Here is a 24503-nt window from a genome sequence, read left to right as displayed (position 1 = left end):
GGGGCATGGGCTGGAGGGAATACTAAGAGCTCAGTTTTGGAAAGATTGAGTTTGAGGAAGTGGAGTGACATCCATGCCGAAATGTCGCTTAGTAGGTTAGTAATGCGAGAGGAGACTGAAGGGGTGAGGTGAGGGATAGAAAGATAGATCTGTTTGTCAAAAATTATTTTTTTTCTTTAGTTACAGTCACAGCCACATGTAATGAATGTCCCACGTCCTGCACACAGCTGGATTCTGTAAAAATCCTTTGTGTAGTGATGCCTGGTCCTCTTCCTGGAGGTAAACTTCCGGCACTGAGGCAATTAATAGCTTCGGTCTTCTGTGAGCTGCAGTGAAATAGGTCAGACGATGACCCGTTCTCCCTCCCCTCTCATCCATTCAGGAAAAGCTTGTGCATTGTTTACACTGAATGTAACATGATCTCTGAATGGGGAATAATCGGATGAATGACAGGATTCTCTTCCCTATTTGCATATCATGTTACATGCAGTGTAAACTATGCACTGTTTTTTCTTAATGGATGAGAGGGGAGGAGGGGCAGGTGCCCATCAAACCTTTTTCACTGCAGCTCGTAAAATATACAAAGCTATTAACTCCCTCAGTGCTGAAACCAGGAAGAAGACCGGGCACCCTGCACTCAAGATCTCTACAGGGTCCAGCTGCCTAAGGCCTCATGCACACTGAACGTTATAAAAACGCCAGTAGCATTAGCTGTAGAATGCTGCAATAAAAATTTGAGTTTTTTTGCTTTTTGCATTAGCTTTTTTCAGTGTTTTTTAGTGCTTTTCAGCATTTGTGCTTTTTAGCAGTTATACTCCCGCAAAATCTTCAGGCTCAAAAACACTCATAAAACCAGATAGATGTGTTTTTTTAGTGTTTTTTAGCTTTTATCAGCGTTTTTCAGCTTTTATCAGCATTAGAGCATTTTTACAGCTAAAAAACTCCTCTTGAAACCCACTAATTCTGGGGGGGTTTTTCCAGCCAAAAAACGCTCCTGCCAAAAAACACTGATTAAAACCTATGTGTGTATGGACACATAGGATAATATGCTGGGGAGTTTACTAGCTGTAGAAAAAAATGCCAAAAGCCAAAAACAGCAGCTGTAAAGACGTCCAGCGTGCATGAGGACTAACAAACAAAGGATATACCTACTATTGTACACCTACCTACTAGGTGTAATAATATACACCTACCTACTAGGTGATGTGGCTTCAGCTAGAAAAATAAATTTTTGACTTAGCTTTAAGTCCTCATGCACTTGACATTTTTACAGCTGCTGTTTTTGGCTTTTGACATTTTTTTCTACAGCCAGTAAACCCCCCAGCATGTTATCCTATTTGTCCATGCACACACAGACTGTAATCAGTGTTTTTTGGCTAGAAAAAAAACAGGACTAGTGGGTTTCTAGAGGAGTTTTTTAGCTGTAAAAATGCTCTAATGCTGAAAAACGCAGCAAATGTGGTAAAAAGCCGCAAACCGGCGTTTTTGGATTTTTTTTTTACCAAACATTTTGAGTTTTGCTCAAACAAAATGCTAAAAAACACAAGTGCGGAAAAATGCGTGAAAACGTGGCTAAACGCTAATGCAAAAATGCTAAAAAAAAGCTGAAAAACTTTCAGTTTTTAACGTGACTTTACACAGCTAACATTACCAGCATTATCAAAATGTCCAGTGTGCATGAGGACTTAGGGTAGAACAAATATTACCCTTGTTACTACTGACAGACTTGTATAAAATGACCATGAGGTCAAGTTGGTGCAGTGTTCCTTTACAGAGGACCAGCTCTGGTTAGAAATCCAGAGAATTTAAACCCTTCTCATTTTAAATCAGAGGTACAAAGGTGTCCTATTGGGTAAAGGAAAAATAATTTATTATTCAAAGCCACATGTAAAGTTTGGGCACCCCTAGTTTTAAAGAAAAAAACAGTTCTTTTCCACAAATGTAACTCCTTTCCGCCCTCCTCGGCAGCCCTTTAACTGGAAATTAACACCGGGAGGTGGGACAGACATTCTCATTTCTGTGATTGGCTGTTACAGTGGTCACATGATTGGGAACCTATCATGCCAATTCCAGATCATAATCAGAGACCAGGAGCACAGAAACCTCGACCTCATAGATGCATATGGGTAGCACATGGGCGTTAAAGCCCACAAATCCCAGCTGCCACACATATGAGTTACTTGTTCATCAATCAGTTAAACATTAAATGTTTCTGTCTGTTATTTATTGCTATTTGCGTATATGCTGAATATAACAGATTGTAAAAAATAGAGCATAACAATTAGCATGCATACAAAGTTCTTTACATTCTTACTTTAAGAATTTTTGGCACTTTTTTCTTGGAGAATTCTTCTAGTTCATAAACATTCTCGGGTTGTGTTCCATACAGCTTTTCAGACTATTCAGTTTATGGGGACTTTGAAAGCCATTCCAAAACCTAAATCTAAAATATCGAAACTCTCCGAGAAATACTAATAATATATTGCAGCTTCCCAGTCTTTAGGTGTGGTGGCTAAGTTTCTTTTTTTCTGGCTTTTTTCTTCATTTTCACCTGAAGGTTTTGGGATTAATACACTTCCTGTCCTGGGGTGACAACGTTTACCATGTTGTCAACCTAAGCTGTTGGACTATGAACATCTACCCCTCTTCTTATCGCCATTAAAAAGAGTGGTGTATCTACTGTATGTTGTTTGTTGAAGGTAGTTGAGAAAGTTGACAACATTGTCTGACATGGTCAACGTGTATTTTTCTGTAAAAAGACTTTTTTGCTGGTGGGTGTAGATATTTCTCATTTTCTTCACTGACTGTAGGACTTGCAGGATTTGTTTCACCCTCACAATGTTGCCTGTATTTTGGGACCACTTAGGACCCTTTTACAAGATGGCAGATCATTGCTTGCCAAACAGGCCCAAAGCAGAACAGATCCACCCCATGCTTAAAAGTTTGGAAAGGTGTTCTGTTCTTCAGATGCTTCTCCTTTTGTAGCTCAATTTTCTTTTGGCTACTGTAGCCAAGAGGGTCAATGTTTTGTTTTTATCATCCCACAGCATTTGTTTCCAAAATGCCTTAGGCCCTGTTCCCACTTTTGTAGCTTGTAGCTCAAAGCCGAAAAATACTCAACAAGCAAAATCCTATTAATTTCTATGGATCCTGTTCAGCGTTCTGTCGCTTGTAGCAAAACACCTGTCACTCCAAAAAGTACATGAGCTAATTTCAGGCAGAACTGAGCGTTTTTGTTCTCATAAACTTCAATGGGAATGCCTGAAAAGCTTTTTTCAGGCATTTTTTTAGACTATATTAACTGATCTCCCCCCTGGTGATTTCCATTGGCTAAAAAAAAGCCTGAAGCATGAATACATGTGTTAAACTCCTGTAATACTCTTCAAAAAACATCTGTACACACTTGCAAAAACGCTCAATAAAGCTCATAAAAACTCATGAAATTTGCAGCCTTATGCAGCCTTAGGCTTATTTCAAGCCTAAGTTTAGTAGTTTAGTCTTTTTTTTTAATAAACGTAAGAGATGGTGCTTACTTTCAATGCAAAGTGTCCCTTGTGCTGCTGGTTGGTCTGTTAGTCGAAATCCAAAGGTGTTTGCCCCCATGCATAACAACACAGCCATAATCTTCTTTTTGTTGTGGGGATTTTAATATGAGTGCTGTGACAGGCACACATCAAGAGTGCCAAAAATGCCCATCCATCTGCCCCCTCCTCCATTCATAGAAGCTGTACTATAGCTTCCATCAATAAAAAGCTTATGTATGGAGGAGGCGACCCTTTCATTCATCTGCCCATCCTCTATTTCTAGATCACATTTACACATCCAAGGAAGGAGCAGTGGGAATTCTATCTCATCCTTGCCTACGTGAATAATCAGAAAGTAGTGAGCTGCACTACTAAAAAAAAGCCATTGGTTAAAGAAAAATAACCCTGTGTTATTGTGTAAGGCCTCTTTCACACGGCAAGTCTGATCAGGTATGCCTGTCAGTTTTTGCAGACCTGATCGGCACCTTCATTTACCTCTATGGATAAATGGACTTGTGTCTGTTGCACCCACCTACCTCCAATCTGATCCGGTCTGCTAAGAAAAAAAAACAGAGGAGGATCCATCCTCCGCAGGGCCAGGACAATGGGTGGGCAGGAGGGACAGCCGCCCAGGGCGCAACTGCACCCAAGCTCTAGAGCAGTGGTTAGTAAACAGGGCCAGGCCAAAGCTTCATGTCTGCTTTGACCGCTACTGCTGTAAAAATCAAGAAAATGGCCTCCAATGTGCAGTGCACACTCTGTGCATATTCAGCTGGTGCAAGGGGGCAGTGAATGGACAAAAGGTGGTACACCCATTCTACGGCATGCACTAGTAGCGGGAGAGAGGGTGCAATTCCACATCCTTGCCCAGGGTGCTGAACGAACCTGTCCCGGTACTGCTCCTCCTTCAAGGCAGATCAGATTGGAGGGCAGTTGAGTGTAAACGTACAGCCAGTCCAGTTACTCCCATAGAGCAGGGTGGACTCTGTCCATGTCCGCTCTTCATAAACTGAGATGGGCCTATCGTCCTCTTGCTCTGCTCTGATCAGCGGAGGATCAGCTGACAAATCCCCTGCTGATCATGACGGAAATTATGTGAAAGGGGCCTTAGAGGGGTGACGGAAGGAGCAGCTGAAACAAAGTTAATCTGATGGGCGAACGTGTGCTTCAAGTCCTGGGACCTTTTAAAAATGTTACACTGGTGAATCAGATGGAAGGGGTCCCAAACGTAAATTAATATTCTGGCTAATAGAATGAATGAACGACCAGACGCTTGAAGTGCCGAAACATGTTTGCAAAACTAGGCTTTAAGTGTGTTTTTAACATTGCTTTTTCCTCTCCTGGAGCAAAGGCATCTAGGGGAAAAAATTTACAAGATATCAGCTTGGTGTAAATAATCTTATCAATTTGTTAATGTTTTAAAATACATTGTTTCTGTGTGTATTATGTAAGTTCTATATGGGCTCTGATTTCTGGTTTGCAGTGTTACACAAAGGCTTTACTTCATTGCTCATGTCTATTAGACAGGCAATTAATTGATTGTCAGAGAGAGCTAAAAAGTAATTAAACTATGCCACTGAGATCTCCATGTAATGGCTAATCTGCAAACTTCCATATTTAAAACAATAACAAAAAATGTAAGAATAAGCATGTAAAAAGGTAAATGTCCAATCAAAAGTAACTTTAGGTTTACGCAGTAATATATACATAAAATTAATATTATAAAACTATAGCAATGCATAGATACGTAAAACTAAAAACACCCATTTAATAAAAAACGGCTTTCAGGATAGAAATATACAGTATGAGAGGCCACAAAAAATTGTCTTTAAAGGTTTAAGCTTTGTGGCTGTCACCCTTACTCATAATTCACTAATCAGTGAAGTTGGGACTTTTGAACCTACATACCTATTATGGGTCACTGACTAGGGTTTGACAGCCACACACCTTGCACCTTTAAGGATGGTTTGTTACTAGCATATCCCATTTTTCTATCCTGACAGGTACACTTTAAATCTTTGAAGCTGTTTGTCCTCTGTGAAGCATAACAACCTGTGAAAAATGATGTTTACATAATTTATCGTGCTCCTTCATGCTTTAATGCAGGCCAGCATATCATAGAAGAATATCTGGATGTGGTATACATTTAATGAATGTAGTGGAATGTGTTATCTAGCACACAAAGACATATCATGAGGGTTATCAGAGTTGTATGTCAGCTTTTTGACATGAATTATAGAGCTAAATGGACACTAAATAGACACACTTTACATTCGCCCCCTCCCCGAGCATCGTGTATACTGTACATGAATATTACAGTCAAACAAAATTTGGTTGACCCAACTGTGTGGCTACAAATGTATATATAACCTGGAATTTTACTGAATGTTAAATCCTTCTTGCAGTAGTTTACTGCTTAGTATTTATATGAGAAAGAGGAACAAAAGTTATAGTTTCTTTAACTACTTATGTACAGTGCTATTGTAGAGATGCATAAAAGCATGCCACATTGTGAGTAGCTGTGTATCTACTTAGGTGCATACACAATTTTCAGCTAGATGCAAGAGGCATCATTAGATTGAGGTTCGCCTATTGGCTGTGAGGCAGTATGGAGGTTTACTAGCAACACAAAAAGCCACCAGGAAGAACTAGCTCTGTCCTAGTAGTCTAAGTACCATCTACGTTGCCTGATAAATGACATAATCTGCACAGTTGTTTATTTGTGCACTGCCCTATTGCATATATGTGCAAAGACCTGCCTGGAAACAGAGTTTGAATGGCACTGGTGGCCAGGACAGAAGACTAGGATCTGAGAAGAAACCACAGATTCCTTAACTTATCCTCCACAATGGGCACAGTTGATTATGTGCATCCAAATTCAAAATGCCACCCAGAAGAACCACTTGCTCCATCTCAGTAGTCTAATTACAATCTACATTGCCTGCTTAATAACATAATGGGCACAGTTGATTATGTGTGCACTGCCCTATACACATTCTAAGGCACACCTGGAAAATGTGTTTTCAATGGCATTGGTTGCAGGGATGGAGAACTAGGACCTGAAAAAGAGCCACCATAACCTTAGGCTCACTAAAAAATTTTAAGCTCCTAGAGCAGTGGTTCTCAACCTTCCTAATGCCGTGACCCTTTAATACAGTTCCTCATGTTGTGGTGACCCCCAAACCATAAAATTATTTTCGTTGCTACTTCATAACTGTAATTTTGCTACTATTATGAATCGTAATGTAAATATCTAATACGCAGAATGTATTTTCATTGTTACAAATTGAACATAAGTAAAGTACAGTGATTAATCACAAAAACAATTATTATTATAATTCATGAAGTGCCGTTTTACCTCCAATACTGCTGCTTTCAACACAGTAGCTGCTTTCTACACAGTAGCTGCTTTCAACACAGTAGCTGCTTTCTACACAGTAGCTGCTTTCTACACAGTAGCTGTTTCTACACAGCAGCTGCTTTCTACACAGCAGCTGCTTTCTGCACAGCAACTGCTCTTTACACATGTACGACTGGTCCACATAAGTACATTATGGCGCCAACCCTGTCACATGCACCTGTATTTGTACGGGGTGTATGTGATGGGGTTGGCACGATGATGTCATCACGTCGGGTACTCGTATGTGGGCGTATCTGCATGTGGGTGGACCTGCCTGGAGAAGAATAGAGGAGCAGTGTGTCGGTTCCTAAGACCATCGGAAATATGTGTTTTCCAATGGTCTGAGGCGACCCCTGTGAAAGGGTCGTTCGACCCCCAAAGGGGTCGCGACCCACAGGTTGAGAACCGCTGTCCTAGAGGCTGTTATTAGCATTTTTCAGCTCCTAGAAGCTAAAAGCTAAATAGTGTTATCCTATGTGTTCATGCACACTACTTCAGCGTCTAGGAGCAGAAAAAAAATTGTTTGTGTAGAGCTTTTTAAACGTTTCTACAATCTCCTAGATTGTAAGCTCCAAGGAGCAGGGCCCTCCTAACCCTGTTGTATTGAACTGTATTGTTGCTGTATTGTTTCCCTTTACATTGTAAAGCACTGAGCAAACCGTTGGTGATTTATAAATCCTGTATATACAGGGGTTAAAATTTCGAGTCCAGACCTACTAGCCGGTCATAAAACTTGCCCCACCCAACCTTGCCCAGGTCCGCCCCCAACCCCCCGCGGCGGTGGAGAGGGTGTCCCCTCTCAGCGGAGCCAAAGAAGCCGGAAACTGGAAGTTGTAAACTGGAACTCGTCTTCACAATGAGGCTTGGAGCACAGGTGCCGTCACTCCATGCTTCATCTGTGCTCGCTGCTCGCCACAGAGGAATCTCTCCTCGCATTTAGCGAGCGGGCGAGCAGATTGTTCAAGCCCTGCTGTATAATAATAATAATAAAAAACGCTTCTAAACACTACTAAAACGCTCCTAACAGTGTTATTTCTAGCTTTTTTCTACATGTCCCGTAAAAATGCTAATAAAACACTAATGCTAATAAAACTCCCTGGTTCTGGCCAGCTCAGTGGATTGCTTTAAAAAAGTCCTGGATTCTTTCTTGGATACACAGAATATAACTGGATACTAACATTTATAGGTAAAGTTGATCCAGGGAATATCCGATTGCCTCTCGGGGGATCAGGAAGGAATTTTTTCCCTGCAGGAGCAAATTGGATCATTCTTTGCTGGGTTTTTTTTGCCTTCCTCTGGATCAACTGTGGGTATAGAATTATAAGTTTGTTTGTTTTTTTTTTTAACGGTTGAACTGGATGGACTTTTGTCTTTTTTTCACCCAGACTAACTATGTATGTAACTATGTAGCTTCTAAACGCTACTAAAATACTACTAAAAAAAATGCTATTACCAGAGTTTTTAATCCAGCATTTTTTCCATCGTTTTTTTTTGCTTAAAAAAACGCTAGTGTGCATGGTGCCTTAATGTACCCCTATTATAGTAAGAGCTGACTGTGTGGAGCGGAGCTTGCCTTGGAGTTGTTTTTTTTTAGTATCTGTTGTACGGGCTGTAATAAAATCTTTTAACATTGGTTGATAGGAAGGTGACAATAAACTTTACAATTTATGTAACAGTTTCACAAACCTGGAAACTTGTATGGAAACTTGTATGATACAAAGTTTTTCAATTTGGGTACATGCTTCAGTTGAAGGAGTGAAACCAGGAAAACACAAGTTGTGTTGATATGAATGGAATTAGGATAAGAGCTCTCCAATTAAAAGGATCCCAAGTGCCTTCAGTGATAAGTAATAGGCATAGAGGGAGTCAAATAGTGAAAAAAAAACAGAACTACCAGCAAGGATGCCAACACCGAGACATCTGCAAATTTTTACAATCATTATAACTAGAGATCAGCGAATCGAACTAGGCGAACCGGAATTCGAGTCGAATTTCAGGAAATATTCGATTCGTGTCGAAACCGAAATTTTGCCTACTTCGGGTGCGCGAATCGAACATTTCCCGATCAGCCGGCAAAAGTGTCCCTGCAGTGAGCTCCGCTATTTCTGACAGTTCTCTGACAGAAGGAACACATGTTTAGCGGTTGAAACATTGTATCTATTAGTTTACATTTAGGATACAGATGTTTCAACCACTGTACATGTGAAGAAGTTGTGAGAGAACTGTCAGAAATAGAGGAACTCTGCACATACACTTTTTGCCGGCTTGGAATTATTCTTCTTTTCATCCTACTTCTTCTTCTTCTTCATCCTCAGAAGAAGAGGATGAGGATGAGGATGAAGAAGAAGAAGAAGAAGAAGAAGAAGAAGAAGAAGTAGGATGAAAAGAAGAATAATTCCAAGCCGGCAAAAAGTGTATGTGCAGAGTTCCTCTATTTCTGACAGTTCTCTCACAGCTTCTTCACATGTACAGCGGTTGAAACATCTGTATCCTAAATGGAAACTAATAGATACAATTTGTATCTATTAGTTTCCATTTAGGATACAGATATTTCAACCGCTGTACATGTGAAGAAGCTGTGAGAGAACTGTCAGAAATAGAGGAACTCTGCACATACACTTTTTGCCGGCTTGGAATTATTCTTCTTTTCATTCTTCTTCTTCTTCCTCATCCTCATCCTCATCCTCATCCTCTTCTTCTGAGGATGAGGATGAAGAAGAAGAAGAAGAAGAAGTAGGATGAAAAGAAGAATAATTCCAAGCCGGCAAAAAGTGTATGTGCAGAGTTCCTCTATTCTGCAGATACACTTAGAGGAGCTCTGCAGATACACTTAGAGGAGCTCTGCACATACACTTTTTGCCGGCTTGGAATTAATCTTATTTTCATCCTACTTCTTCTTCTTCTTCTTCTTCTTCTTCATCCTCATCCTCAGAAGAAGAAGAGGATGAGGATGAGGATGAAGAAGAAGAAGAAGAAGTAGGATGAAAATAAGAATAATTCCAAACCGGAAAAAAGTGTATGTGCAGAGCTCCTCTAAGTGTATCTGCAGAGCTCCTCTAAGTGTATCTGCAGAATAGAGGAACTCTGCACATACACTTTTTGCCGGAAACCGCTGTATGGAGTGAATGTCCCAGAACTGTCAGAAATAGACTATTTATGACAGTTCTGGGACATTCACTGCATACAGCTGTTTTAACCGCTGTATGGAGGGAATGTCATGGAACTGTCAGAAATAGACTATTAATGACAGTTCTGGGACTGTCCTTCAATGCAGCGGTTGAAACATTGTATGTATTTGTTTCCATAAATGGATCCATTTATGGAAACAAATACATACAATGTTTCAACCGCTGCATGGAAGGACAGTCCCAGAACTGTCATTAATAGTCTATTTCTGACAGTTCCATGACATTCCCTCCATACAGCGGTTAAAACAGCTGTATGGAGTGAATGTCCCAGATCTATCAGAAATAGACTATTTATGACAGTTCTGGGACATTCACTGCATACAGCTGTTTTAACCGCTGTATGGAGGGAATGTCATGGAACTGTCAGAAATAGACTATTAATGACAGTTCTGGGACTGTCCTTCCATGCAGCGGTTGAAACATTGTATGTATTTGTTTCCATAAATGGATCCATTTATGGAAACAAATACATACAATGTTTCAACCGCTGTATGGAAGGACAGTCCCACAACTGTCATTAATAGTCTATTTCTGACAGTTCCATGACATTCCCTCCATACAGCGGTTAAAACAGCTGTATGGAGTGAATGTCCCAGATCTATCAGAAATAGACTATTTATGACAGTTCTGGGACATTCACTGCATACAGCTGTTTTAACCGCTGTATGGAGGGAATGTCATGGAACTGTCAGAAATAGACTATTAATGACAGTTCTGGGACTGTCCTTCAATGCAGCGGTTGAAACATTGTATGTATTTGTTTCCATAAATGGATCCATTTATGGAAACAAATACATACAATGTTTCAACCGCTGCATGGAAGGACAGTCCCAGAACTGTCATTAATAGTCTATTTCTGACAGTTCCATGACATTCCCTCCATACAGCGGTTAAAACAGCTGTATGCAGTGAATGTCCCAGATCTATCAGAAATAGACTATTTATGACAGTTCTGGGACATTCACTGCATACAGCTGTTTTAACCGCTGTATGGAGGGAATGTCATGGAACTGTCAGAAATAGACTATTAATGACAGTTCTGGGACTGTCCTTCAATGCAGCGGTTGAAACATTGTATGTATTTGTTTCCATAAATGGATCCATTTATGGAAACAAATACATACAATGTTTCAACCGCTGCATGGAAGGACAGTCCCAGAACTGTCATTAATAGTCTATTTCTGACAGTTCCATGACATTCCCTCCATACAGCGGTTAAAACAGCTGTATGGAGTGAATGTCCCAGATCTATCAGAAATAGACTATTTATGACAGTTCTGGGACATTCACTGCATACAGCTGTTTTAACCGCTGTATGGAGGGAATGTCATGGAACTGTCAGAAATAGACTATTAATGACAGTTCTGGGACTGTCCTTCCATGCAGCGGTTGAAACATTGTATGTATTTGTTTCCATAAATGGATCCATTTATGGAAACAAATACATACAATGTTTCAACCGCTGCATGGAAGGACAGTCCCAGAACTGTCATTAATAGTCTATTTCTGACAGTTCCATGACATTCCCTCCATACAGCGGTTAAAACAGCTGTATGCAGTGAATGTCCCAGAACTGTCATAAATAGTCTATTTCTGATAGATCTGGGACATTCACTCCATACAGCTGTTTTAACCGCTGTATGGAGGGAATGTCATGGAACTGTCAGAAATAGACTATTAATGACAGTTCTGGGACTGTCCTTCCATGCAGCGGTTGAAACATTGTATGTATTTGTTTCCATAAATGGATCCATTTATGGAAACAAATACATACAATGTTTCAACCGCTGCATGGAAGGACAGTCCCAGAACTGTCATTAATAGTCTATTTCTGACAGTTCCATGACATTCCCTCCATACAGCGGTTAAAACAGCTGTATGCAGTGAATGTCCCAGAACTGTCATAAATAGTCTATTTCTGATAGATCTGGGACATTCACTCCATACAGCTGTTTTAACCGCTGTATGGAGGGAATGTCATGGAACTGTCAGAAATAGACTATTAATGACAGTTCTGGGACTGTCCTTCCATGCAGCGGTTGAAACATTGTATGTATTTGTTTCCATAAATGGATCCATTTATGGAAACAAATACATACAATGTTTCAACCGCTGCATGGAAGGACAGTCCCAGAACTGTCATTAATAGTCTATTTCTGACAGTTCCATGACATTCCCTCCATACAGCGGTTAAAACAGCTGTATGGAGTGAATGTCCCAGATCTATCAGAAATAGACTATTTATGACAGTTCTGGGACATTCACTGCATACAGCTGTTTTAACCGCTGTATGGAGGGAATGTCATGGAACTGTCAGAAATAGACTATTAATGACAGTTCTGGGACTGTCCTTCCATGCAGCGGTTGAAACATTGTATGTATTTGTTTCCATAAATGGATCCATTTATGGAAACAAATACATACAATGTTTCAACCGCTGCATGGAAGGACAGTCCCAGAACTGTCATTAATAGTCTATTTCTGACAGTTCCATGACATTCCCTCCATACAGCGGTTAAAACAGCTGTATGGAGTGAATGTCCCAGATCTATCAGAAATAGACTATTTATGACAGTTCTGGGACATTCACTGCATACAGCTGTTTTAACCGCTGTATGGAGGGAATGTCATGGAACTGTCAGAAATAGACTATTAATGACAGTTCTGGGACTGTCCTTCCATGCAGCGGTTGAAACATTGTATGTATTTGTTTCCATAAATGGATCCATTTATGGAAACAAATACATACAATGTTTCAACCGCTGCATGGAAGGACAGTCCCAGAACTGTCATTAATAGTCTATTTCTGACAGTTCCATGACATTCCCTCCATACAGCGGTTGAAACCGCTGTATGGAGTGAATGTCCCAGAACTGTCAGAAATAGACAGAAACTGTCACAGAACTGTCCTTCTTCTCATCCTTCTCCTTCTTCTCATCCTTCTTCTCATCCTTCTTCTCATCCTTCTCCTTCTTCTCATCCTTCTCCTTCTTCTCATCCTTCTCCTTCTGCTCATCCTTCTTCTCATCCTTCTCCTTCTTCTCATCCTTCTCCTTCTCCTTCTTCTCATCCTTCTCCTTCTCCTTCTTCTCATCCTTCTCCTTCTCATCCTTCTCCTTCTCCTTCTCATCCTTCTCCTTCTTCTCATCCTTCTCCTTCTTCTCATCCTTCTCCTTCTCCTTCTTCTCATCCTTCTCCTTCTCCTTCTCATCCTTCTCCTTCTTCTCATCCTTCTCCTTCTCCTCATCCTTTTTCTTCTCATCCTTCTCCTTCTCCTTCTTCTCATCCTTCTCCTTCTTCTCATCCTTCTCCTTCTTCTCATCCTTCTCCTTCTTCTCATCCTTCTCCTTCTTCTCCTTCTTCTCATCATTCTCCTTCTTCTCATCCTTCTCCTTCTTCTCATCCTTCTCATCCTTCTTCTCATCCTTCTTCTTCTCATCCTTCTCCTTCTTCTCATCCTTCTCCTTCTCCTTCTTCTCATCCTTCTCCTTCTTCTCATCCTTCTCCTTCTTCTCATCCTTCTCCTTCTCATCCTTCTCCTTCTCCTTCTTCTCTTCCTTCTCCTTCTTCTCATCCTTCTCCTTCTTCTCATCCTTCTTCTTCTCATCCTTCTCCTCCTTCTTCTCATCCTTCTTCTCATCCTTCTTCTTCTCATCCTTCTCCTTCTTCTCATCCTTCTCCTTCTCCTTCTTCTCATCCTTCTCCTTCTTCTCATCCTTCTCCTTCTTCTCATCCTTCTCCTTCTTCTCATCCTTCTCCTTCTTCTCATCCTTCTCCTTCTCCTTCTTCTCTTCCTTCTCCTTCTTATCATCCTTCTCCTTCTTCTCATCATTCTCCTTCTTCTCATCCTTCTCCTTCTTCTCATCCTTCTTCTTCTCATCCTTTTCCTTCTTCTCATCCTTCTTCTTCTCATCCTTCTTCTTCTCATCCTTCTCCTTCTCATCCTTCTCTTTCTTCTCATCCTTCTCCTTCTCCTTCTTCTCATCCTTCTCCTTCTTCTCATCCTTCTCCTTCTCCTTCTTCTCATCCTTCTCCTTATTCTCAGCCTTCTTCTTCTCATCCTTCTCCTTCTCATCCTTCTCCTTCTCATCCTTCTCCTTCTTCTCATCCTTCTCCTTCTTCTCATCCTTCTCCTTCTCCTTCTTCTCATCCTTCTCCTTCTCCTTCTTCTCATCCTTCTCCTTCTCCTTCTTCTCATCCTTCTCCTTCTTCTCATCCTTCTCCTTCTTCTCATCCTTCTCCTTCTCCTTCTTCTCATCCTTCTCCTTCTCCTCATCCTTTTTCTTCTCATCCTTCTCCTTCTCCTTCTTCTCATCCTTCTCCTTCTTCTCATCCTTCTCCTTCTTCTCATCCTTCTCCTTCTTCTCATCCTTCTCCTTCTTCTCATCCTTCTCCTTCTCCTTCTTCTCTTCCTTCTCCTTCTTATCATCCTTCTCCTTCTTCTCATCATTCTCCTTCTTCTCATCCTTCTTCTTCTTCTCATCCTTCTTCTTCTCATCCTTTTCCTTCTTCTCATCCTTCTTCTTCTCATCCTTCTTCTTCTCATCCTTCTCCTTCTCATCCTTCTCTTTCTTCTCATCCTTCTCCTTCTCCTTCTTCTCATCCTTCTCCTTCTTCTCATCCTTCTCCTTCTTCTCATCCTTCTCCTTATTCTCAGCCTTCTTCTTCTCATCCTTCTCCTTCTCATCCTTCTCCTTCTCATCCTTCTCCTTCTTCTCATCCTTCTCCTTCTTCTCATCCTTCTCCTTCTCCTTCTTCTCATCCTTCTCCTTCTCCTTCTTCTCATCCTTCTCCTTCTCCTTCTTCTCATCCTTCTCCTTCTTCTCATCCTTCTCCTTCTTCTCATCCTTCTCCTTCTCCTTCTTCTCATCCTTCTCCTTCTCCTCATCCTTTTTCTTCTCATCCTTCTCCTTCTCCTTCTTCTCATCCTTCTCCTTCTTCTCATCCTTCTCCTTCTTCTCATCCTTCTCCTTCTTCTCATCCTTCTCCTTATTCTCAGCCTTCTTCTTCTCATCCTTCTCCTTCTCATCCTTCTCCTTCTCATCCTTCTCCTTCTTCTCATCCTTCTCCTTCTTCTCATCCTTCTCCTTCTCCTTCTTCTCATCCTTCTCCTTCTCCTTCTTCTCATCCTTCTCCTTCTCCTTCTTCTCATCCTTCTCCTTCTTCTCATCCTTCTCCTTCTTCTCATCCTTCTCCTTCTCCTTCTTCTCATCCTTCTCCTTCTCCTCATCCTTTTTCTTCTCATCCTTCTCCTTCTCCTTCTTCTCATCCTTCTCCTTCTTCTCATCCTTCTCCTTCTTCTCATCCTTCTCCTTCTTCTCATCCTTCTCCTTCTTCTCCTTCTTCTCATCATTCTCCTTCTTCTCATCCTTCTCCTTCTTCTCATCCTTCTCATCCTTCTTCTCATCCTTCTTCTTCTCATCCTTCTCCTTCTTCTCATCCTTCTCCTTCTCCTTCTTCTCATCCTTCTCCTTCTTCTCATCCTTCTCCTTCTCATCCTTCTCCTTCTCCTTCTTCTCTTCCTTCTCCTTCTTCTCATCCTTCTCCTTCTTCTCATCCTTCTTCTTCTCATCCTTCTCCTCCTTCTTCTCATCCTTCTTCTCATCCTTCTTCTTCTCATCCTTCTCCTTCTTCTCATCCTTCTCCTTCTCCTTCTTCTCATCCTTCTCCTTCTTCTCATCCTTCTCCTTCTTCTCATCCTTCTCCTTCTTCTCATCCTTCTCCTTCTCCTTCTTCTCTTCCTTGTCCTTCTTATCATCCTTCTCCTTCTTCTCATCATTCTCCTTCTTCTCATCCTTCTCCTTCTTCTCATCCTTCTTCTTCTCATCCTTTTCCTTCTTCTCATCCTTCTTCTTCTCATCCTTCTTCTTCTCATCCTTCTCCTTCTCATCCTTCTCTTTCTTCTCATCCTTCTCCTTCTCCTTCTTCTCATCCTTCTCCTTCTTCTCATCCTTCTCCTTCTCCTTCTTCTCATCCTTCTCCTTATTCTCAGCCTTCTTCTTATCATCCTTCTCCTTCTTCTCATCATTCTCCTTCTTCTCATCCTTCTCCTTCTTCTCATCCTTCTCCTTCTTCTCATCCTTCTCCTTCTCCTTCTTCTCATCCTTCTCCTTCTCCTTCTTCTCATCCTTCTCCTTCTCCTTCTTCTCATCCTTCTCCTTCTTCTCATCCTTCTCCTTCTTCTCACCCTTCTCCTTCTCCTTCTTCTCATCCTTCTCCTTCTCCTTCTTCTCATCCTTCTCCTTCTCCTTCTCCTTCCTCATCTCCAAGGGCATTTAAATTAAAGGTACAGTGTTCTGCACTAATTTAAAGGCTCTCTGAAGCCTAGAAACCCTTTAAATAAGTCATCTTCGTAGCGGAGAAATTCGCATCGAATCGAATTTCACACTGGAATTCGCCGAATCAGCCGAATCGAATTTTTCATTTCTTCGCTCATCTCTAATTATAACTGTTGGCTAGCTCATTTATCTGCTGGTAAAGACAAAGCACAGAATGATGCATGCCACTTTCTAATGTCAAGATGTACTAGGGTGGCAGGTTTAGTAATATTTGTTTATTACAATTGTCACTGTGGTGATGGCCCTGTGAAGTCATGGATGTATGTTTATAGCTAAAGCATACCACCAAGTCAAATGGTAACAACACAGCTCATTATCAGGCTGTGGCTAGGAATAGCAGAGTTTAGGTAGACAGACAGAGGTGGAATTATTCAGGCTGATGCGCATGAAAGTGACAGGCAAAATAACAGAAAAGCTACAAAAAAATTGAAGATCAAATATGAAAGCATATCATTCTCCAGTGTACCTACCCTTAGCTGCAGTAATAAATGCTTACATGCACAGTCAAAGAAAAAAGACCTTCATGCCAAGGTAGAGGACCAGTGGCTGCTTATGGGAGGTTAGTGGAAGATGCCAGTCCTTTATTTGAGACATAGACAGTCAGTGCAGCCATCTCCAGCCTCCTTTAGGGCTCTTGAACAGCCGACTGAGCTCATTCAGTTTAATTCCTGGCATATTTCAGCCCATTTTTGTGTACAGCCTGTCATTGATGCTATCATCAGCGCTATCGTAAACAAGAGTACAGCATATGGACTCAAGCAAAAAATTCTACATTTTCAGTTTTTTCCATCCGCCATTATGCTGATGTTTACAATAGCACTGCCATATACGAATACATTATAGAAGCCAAAATAATCCTATCTAAGCTGGATCTTTCTGCCAGGAGTATATGGTGTTTAGAAGCATACAGTATGTGCATGAACTCATTTTATTGGCTGGACTACTCATCAGTTTTAGCCACTAGATTTAATTTGTTTGCATAGATGCATTTATGTCTATATGTGTGTAAATTAAGCTCCTCTCTCATTTTTTATGCTTCTTAATGCTGCTCTAAAATGCAAGTCTAAACTCCACAATGTGTGTGGGCACACTGTATTGAATTGGAGCTGCATTCAGAGGCAAAAAATTAAAAAAATTAAAAATGCTTCTAAAAGCCAACACCCACCCTCTCTCGGATGCAAACTTACATCAATGCCTTGGTTTTAAACAGCATTTGTTTATTTCCTTGCCCAAAAAGCTCCATGATCTGGCCATGCTGCACATAGGCTTCCAATAGACTAGACACCTATTGGAAAATATCAGGTCTCGGGACACAGCTCCATAGAGGTCTACAGAGAGCTACTGTGCAGACACAGCCAGAGCGCAGACGTTTTTCAGGACTAATCTATGCTAATGCCAGTGGTACCCATTTAGTGTGTGTATGTGTGTGGGGGAGCTGGCTTAGGTTGAGGTCATGGTACTTGCTTGATTTTTTTAAATATATTTACTGCAAAGCAAATTGTAAGAAGGTGATATCAAAGCATATAAAAAATAAAAATAAAAATCCCAGTGCTGAATAAATATCACCAAAATAAAGTTTTATGTGTCTCATAAAAATGCTAACAAAATTCATATGGGTACAGTGTTGTATGACTGTGCAATTGTCATTCAAAGTGTGATAGCACTGAAAGCTGAAAATTGGCCTGGACAGGAAGGGGGTGAAAGTGTACGGACTTGAAGTGGTTAAAGCAAAGAATAAACATTTATAGTATTGCAACTTGGCCTGCAATGTGGTTGCTGCATTATTTTTCTTTTTTCACACTTCTTTCTTTTATTTTAACTTGGCAATCTTGCCATTAAAACCCTTTGAGGGAAATTTACCAAAACTGGTGCAGCTGTGCATGGTTAGCCAATCAGCTTTTAACTTCAGCTTGTTCAATTAAAGGATACGTTCACCTTTAGGAACATGTTATATGTTCAACCTGTTTTTAGGGTGGAACATGTAACATATTTCTGCTCCTGCACTTCTTCCAATCCCCCTCCTCATTGTGACAGTTGGCTGTGGAAAAGAGCGCGGCCATGTGGGCCTCTGCCCATATTGCCATCTCCTTCATTCACAAAGTTCTGTGAATTAATACACTACAAAGTATTGACATCCTTTGCTGCTAGTGGTTTGTAGTTCTCATTGAACTATGGGGGAGTTGGTGAGCAGCCTCGTAGACCATAGATTCTTCCTGGACTGAAGTATCTGCCTGCCCGTACGTGGTATGGTCAGACAGCTACAGACAATCTGCAGGAGCATGACACTGCACCTGCAATCTGCTGATTGTGGGTGCAATGCTTTACAGCCTCCTAAAAAGAAAACTAGCAAATGCACATTTTTTTACCAAAATATGTGCATTTTTTTCAAAAATGTGAATTTATCCTTTAACCTTTGACAATAAAACCTGGAAGCTGATTGGTTTCTATGCAGAGCTGTACCAGATTTTGCACTCTCCCGTTTAGTAAATGCTCCTTTCTTGTCAGCCATACTCAGCATCATTGTCATCCTGGTAAAAGGAATGTATTAGAACTATATACCACCTAATTTTTTGTATTATGTTTTATATTCCACTGAAATAGCAGGGAACAATGTTAACAGTCCAGAGGCAGAGAGTACAGGAAGTTATTTTTTGCACTTGTTGAAAAGATATAATAAAACACTTTCCCTGAATTAAGGTAAAACATGTCTCAGTTGTTGTTTCCCCTCACGTCTGCCCCATAACAAGCAGTTTGCTATAGGGGTAGACACAGAAGAAGAGGAGCAGACAGAGTTGGCAAAGGACCCCAGAAGAGGAGGTTCAGGGCAGTTCTGTGCAATACCATAACACCATAATATGTTTATTAGTTTTGTAGCTTTTACAACCACTTTAAAAGTTTATAGCAATCATCATTCTCTACATGTGTAAAATTAAACATAAGGCTTATCCTCTTTCTTTTATGCACAAACCAAAGCTTAATGGTTGAACAACAGAAATATACACTCTCTGGCCACTTTATTAGGTACACCTGTTCAATTGCTTGGTAGCACAAATAGATAATCAACCACCCAAAGCATGGCAGCCAGCAATGCATTTAGTGGTGAAGACGACTTGCTGAATTTCAAACTGAGCATCAGAATGGGGAAGAAAGGGAATTTAAGTGACTGTGAACGTTGCATGGTTGTTGGTGCCAGAAGGGCTGGTCTGAGTATTTTAAAAGCTGCTGATCTACAGGGATTTGCACACACAACCATCTGTAGGGTTTACAGAGACTGGTCTGAAAATATCCAGTGAGTGGCAGTTGTGTGGAGGAAAATGCCTTGTTGATGTCAGAGGAGAATGGGCAGACTGATGGTAGGGTCAGAATTTGGTGTAAACAACATGAAAGCATGGATCCATCCTGAATTGTATCAATGGTTCAGGCTCATGGTGGTGGTGTAATGTTGTGGGGTATATTTTCTTGTTTTACTATATTTTCAATGCTGTTGTTTTCACTGTATACACAACATTAATGTTTAGAGATAATAATAGGTTTCTTTGTACCTTCATTTCACCACAGCCTCTACAAGAGTGCGACAGGACTGGAGATCTCTATGGTTAGGACTACTTTCAATCTTCCTTCACCCTAATAACATTCACAAGCAGCCCAGGGGAGTATTGAGGGAGACTGAAGCAATTCCTCAACCCCTACCATCATGGGGGTGGTATGGCTGGCCAAATTCATGCTGGGATGTACAGCACTATGGTGTGTGGAGCAAGCTCAAGGCCAGATAGAAGTCGGGGACCATCAAGTGGACAGGTTTGCAGGCTATGAAGACAGACAAGCACTGAGAGTGAGAAGAAGAGGACAGGACACGCTAAGAGGGTATGATGCAATATATTCATTTTTATATTTTTTTCTTCATTTTAAAAGCATCATAATGTAAACAGAACCAGTCAATAATGGGCATTTGTAATAATTGGAACCTCCGCTCCTCATATTTTATGTGTGCTATCCTTGCCAGAGGCTGTGTGGTATGCTCAGCCTGTACTCACTACTGTTATCAGACACCAAAAACTGTCATATAACAAAATTGCTGTCAGGATTACATGAAAGGATTTGTTAATTGACAGCTTTAACTTTCTCCAGAAGCCTTGAGAGTGTATCATATATCAGTGCTGAGCTAAGAGAAAAGTCAGCCTCCATATGCACCTTAAAGCTTGACACTGAGCTGGCATTTTACTCTGAAAAGTGACCTATAGAGGAGGCAGCCCTTTCATTCATCCGCCTGTCCTCCATTCATCAATCACTTTTCATTCATAGAAGCTATAATACAGCGTCTATAAATGGAGGTGGGTGTGGTCATAGTCAACACTCTTGACAAGTGCATAAAAGAAGTCCTTCGGCTCATATTAACCCCATAGAAAGATTACCGTTGTGGTGATGGGGGAAACAAAGGGCTCAAGATTTCAACTAAAGCCTTGGCCAGCAGCACAAGGGACACTTCTCACTGACTGTAAGTAACATTCCCTGTGCTGATTTTTAAAAAAAAACTTTTGACTAAACTTATATCTTTGAGTATTTTAGTTTAGCACAGCCCTGTACAACACAACAGTATATATTAACTAGACAAAGTAACAGTTACAGTCACAAGTCTTAAAATAAGACCACCTGCTGAAAAAAACAACATTGCTTCCTTAAAGTCCAAATAGCTAATGGAAGACATAAAATACTTGCCTACACTTCAGAAAACCTCATGATCAATCCACATCAACTGGCCACCTATACAGATGCTTAGACTTTTTATCGCATGAGCTCTGGGCAGAGAAGCCATTTTGAACTTTTATCTTGTATTTCAGAAGAGATCACATGACAAAATGGTACAGTTTTCATTTCATGTCGCCTTTTAGTTTTTTTATGTTGTAATGGTATCTTTGGCTTTCAGCAACATGCAGGTAATTTGAGACATTGGTAAGTGCTGCTCCTGTAAAGTGTAGAGAGCAAAAGCCTGATTGCAGTAAGTTAAACAAGGCATGAGAAGAGAGATATCCTTATCACTGAAAACTCTGAATGCATATGTTGGAAGGAAAAGGAAGTAAGGGAATGTAACATAATTGTCTGGTTCTTTTTGAAGATGGGCTTCAGGGCAAAATGCCAAAGAGAGAGTTTAAAATGGTGAGTTAAGGGTTGGGTAACTACAGATTACAGAAAGGTCGAAGGTTGTGAAAAAACAAGTTTGATGATGAGGTTTAAATATGAGGGAAAAAAAATATTTAAAACATTGAAGACACACAAAAACACTTGACCTTAAATTTTTTACAGACACCATGGTCAGAGTAGTATTGCCTTTCCCAGTAGGTAAACTCTGTCCATCTTTTTCATCCCTCTTGGGAAATATGAAGACAAACACAATAACTAAAGCCTGGAAAACATCTAACCCTTTCTTGGAATACACCGAATGTAAGATCAACTCAGTTCTTTTACACAATTAAATAGATGCTATACTTCATTGTAAAACAGACAAGTTCTATCTATTTGGTGCCCATGGACATCATAGTTTCTACCTGCTGGATTCAAATAAGATGTCCTAACTTTTTAGGGGCTGCAGACCTGATGTTGCTCCCCCATTGGCCCTGTTTCTTCCACTGACTGCTATACCATATCTCTTTCCATCCCATATGATGGAACCAACCAACTTTGACCAAAAATAGTGGACAACTGTTGCACAATTGTCGCATATATAGCATTCAGGTGCGACTTTCATGTAGTTTTTGAGGGTGTACTTTGCAGTCTATGGCACTCAAGTGGCATGAAAGCCAGAATAAAGTAGTGCAGGAACTTTTTGAAAGTTCATGTATTTAAACAGTTGTCATTGAAAAACATGGGGTGTGACTTGTCATGTGACTTTAGTGTCCAAAATCGCATGACAAGTCACACAGGTATGAATGGAGCCTAATTGACCTGAGTACAATTACATGAAAATATCAGAACAATTAATTGTGCTAATCAGCCATATACAAGGGTTCTCAGCTATGCCACTTAAAACATATACATAATAAATATTATTTCATTAAGGTCTTGGTGGCCCATGTTGTGTTTTATAAAGGAATTTGATGGAAGAATAAGAATATTACCAAAATAATGAAAAATAAAAACCTGGCTCAGACTCTGCTCCTTTCTGAAAAATGTATACTTGAAAACTTATAAGAAGGTCTTGCAGTGGACAGCTAGACACCAGATTCATTATAATTATCAATACATATATCCTTTTATCATATATAAAAAAAACCACATAAAGCACATAATTGGACAACTAGTAAAAACAGCAGTTGCATCTCATCCCAGGACTATGCAGATGAATAATCCACCATTTCACATGTATAACCCATGTAAAGGAATATACAATTTAGAGCGTTCTGATGGAAGACTCAAAGAAGGATAGTGGACCACCCACTGCCCAATCATTTGTGTGATGTAATGAAAGTCCTATGGACAATGTGAACACAAAGGGGTTGATTTACTAAAACTGGAGCATGCAAAATCTGATGCAGGTTTGCACAGAAACCAATCAGCTTCTAGATGTTATTGTCAAAGCTTAATTTCACAAGCTGAAGTTAGAAGCTGATTAGCTACCAGATACAGCTGCACCAGATTCTGAGTGCACCAGTTTTAGTAAATCTACCCCAAAGAGTCCCACCTAGATGAGAATATAATCCTACCAGTCTACCGCACAGGAGCATGAGCAATCCATCATAGGGTCCAACATTATGAGTAAGGAGACAACAGCTATAGCACACAGCAGAATAGAGGGGGGGAAGTTAGACTTAGACTATCCTAGGTCCAGTAGATGTGGTCTCATCAGGGTGAAAAAGGGTAAGCCAGGGCAAAAAATGGATGCGTGACCAGAATAAGTATAGGATATAACTACCTGGGGTCCAAAGTGGACAAGATTTAAATTCACAAATGGGTCTCTGAACCAAAGCATAGCTAACCCTTCTCATGTTTTGCCTTAGCATTGCCTTTTGGGCAACTCAATTTCTATCAACTTTTCTATGGTACGTTGTTTGTGCTTCTATAACCATTGCTTTTTTTTTTTTTTATAAAAGTAGCAAAAGTAAGCAATCATATTCCAATATATTAATTATTTGGAATAGAGGTACTAGAAAAGACTCTCAATGTCAATGTTTTCATTAAAATTTGTGTGCATGTTGGAAAAATGAAGTATGCATTACCAAATATCATAAAGGCATCCAACCGACAAAAGCTGTAGAAAAAATGTAGACTTCACATTGATTCAAAAACTACCCTAAAACACTTTTTTAGGGTTGTTTTTGGCATACATGGGACACTTCTGGTGTGAGACTCCATGTCACATTTGTGTCTAAATTTCCACTTCTGAAATAAAATTTACGAAATAAAGGAGTCTCATTACATCACAAGACTACAGAGAGCAGTAAGGTCTACACCTTTCTAAAGCCTTGTCTGTTCTTTGCAGACTCTGGTGTTAAAAAAAAATCACACAAATGCATTGCAGTTTCCAGCAACGATGCCAAAAGATTTTTGTTCCATAAGCATGGTGATCCCCAGCGAGGCTGTTAAAACAGTACTGCTCTATGCGGTCACCACACCTGGAAAGAGTTACATGTGTATAAAAAATGTATCTGCTGAACATCAGGTTGGGTGGGGTAGTGGGATAAAGTGGTCTATTTCTTTCAGGGCCTTTTAACAGAAAAGCAGTTTTCTTGGATTGCTTTGCAATTTCAAATATTGGTTTACACTTAAAGAAATGTAGTCTCACCATGAGTCTCATTCTGCAGGCAAATGTCTAACTGCATTTACAAAGAAGTTATTGTTGAATATACAATGTTTAGTTCCATATATTGATAGGCTTTCCAGGGCCTTCTGTTGGGTCCTGGGTGTGTTTAAGATCTGAGAATGTCAATGCTTTTATTGTACTACATCCAGTCATCAGCCAAACCATTCTGCTGAAACTGACAGCAAAAAGCCACTGTACTCAAATTAACAACATGTGTAACATTTTCCTGATATATGGTTAACGAAACTGATGGTGGCT

At 40.3% G+C, this 24503-nt stretch overlaps 1 protein-coding gene across 1 annotated transcript in view; it reads left to right on the top strand.

Moving 5' to 3' along the window:
- The window catches only part of LOC149473602 (fibrillin-2-like), a 238911-nt gene that overhangs the window by 6208 nt on the left and 208200 nt on the right, over positions 1–24503 (top strand). The window contains exon 2 of the mRNA XM_089675603.1: positions 20009–20314. Within this exon, the coding sequence (XP_089531729.1) occupies positions 20145–20314 (170 nt within the window). The 5' untranslated portion in view covers positions 20009–20144. The remainder of the gene's footprint in view (positions 1–20008; positions 20315–24503) is intronic.

This window comes from Staurois parvus, unplaced genomic scaffold (genome assembly GCF_062004578.1).
Source record: "Staurois parvus isolate SC_StPar_1 unplaced genomic scaffold, SC_StPar_1.0 ptg000013l, whole genome shotgun sequence".
Lineage (NCBI taxonomy): Eukaryota > Metazoa > Chordata > Amphibia > Anura > Ranidae > Staurois > Staurois parvus.
Note: the sequence above shows the minus strand (reverse complement) of the source record. Positions and strands in the feature narration are given on the sequence as shown.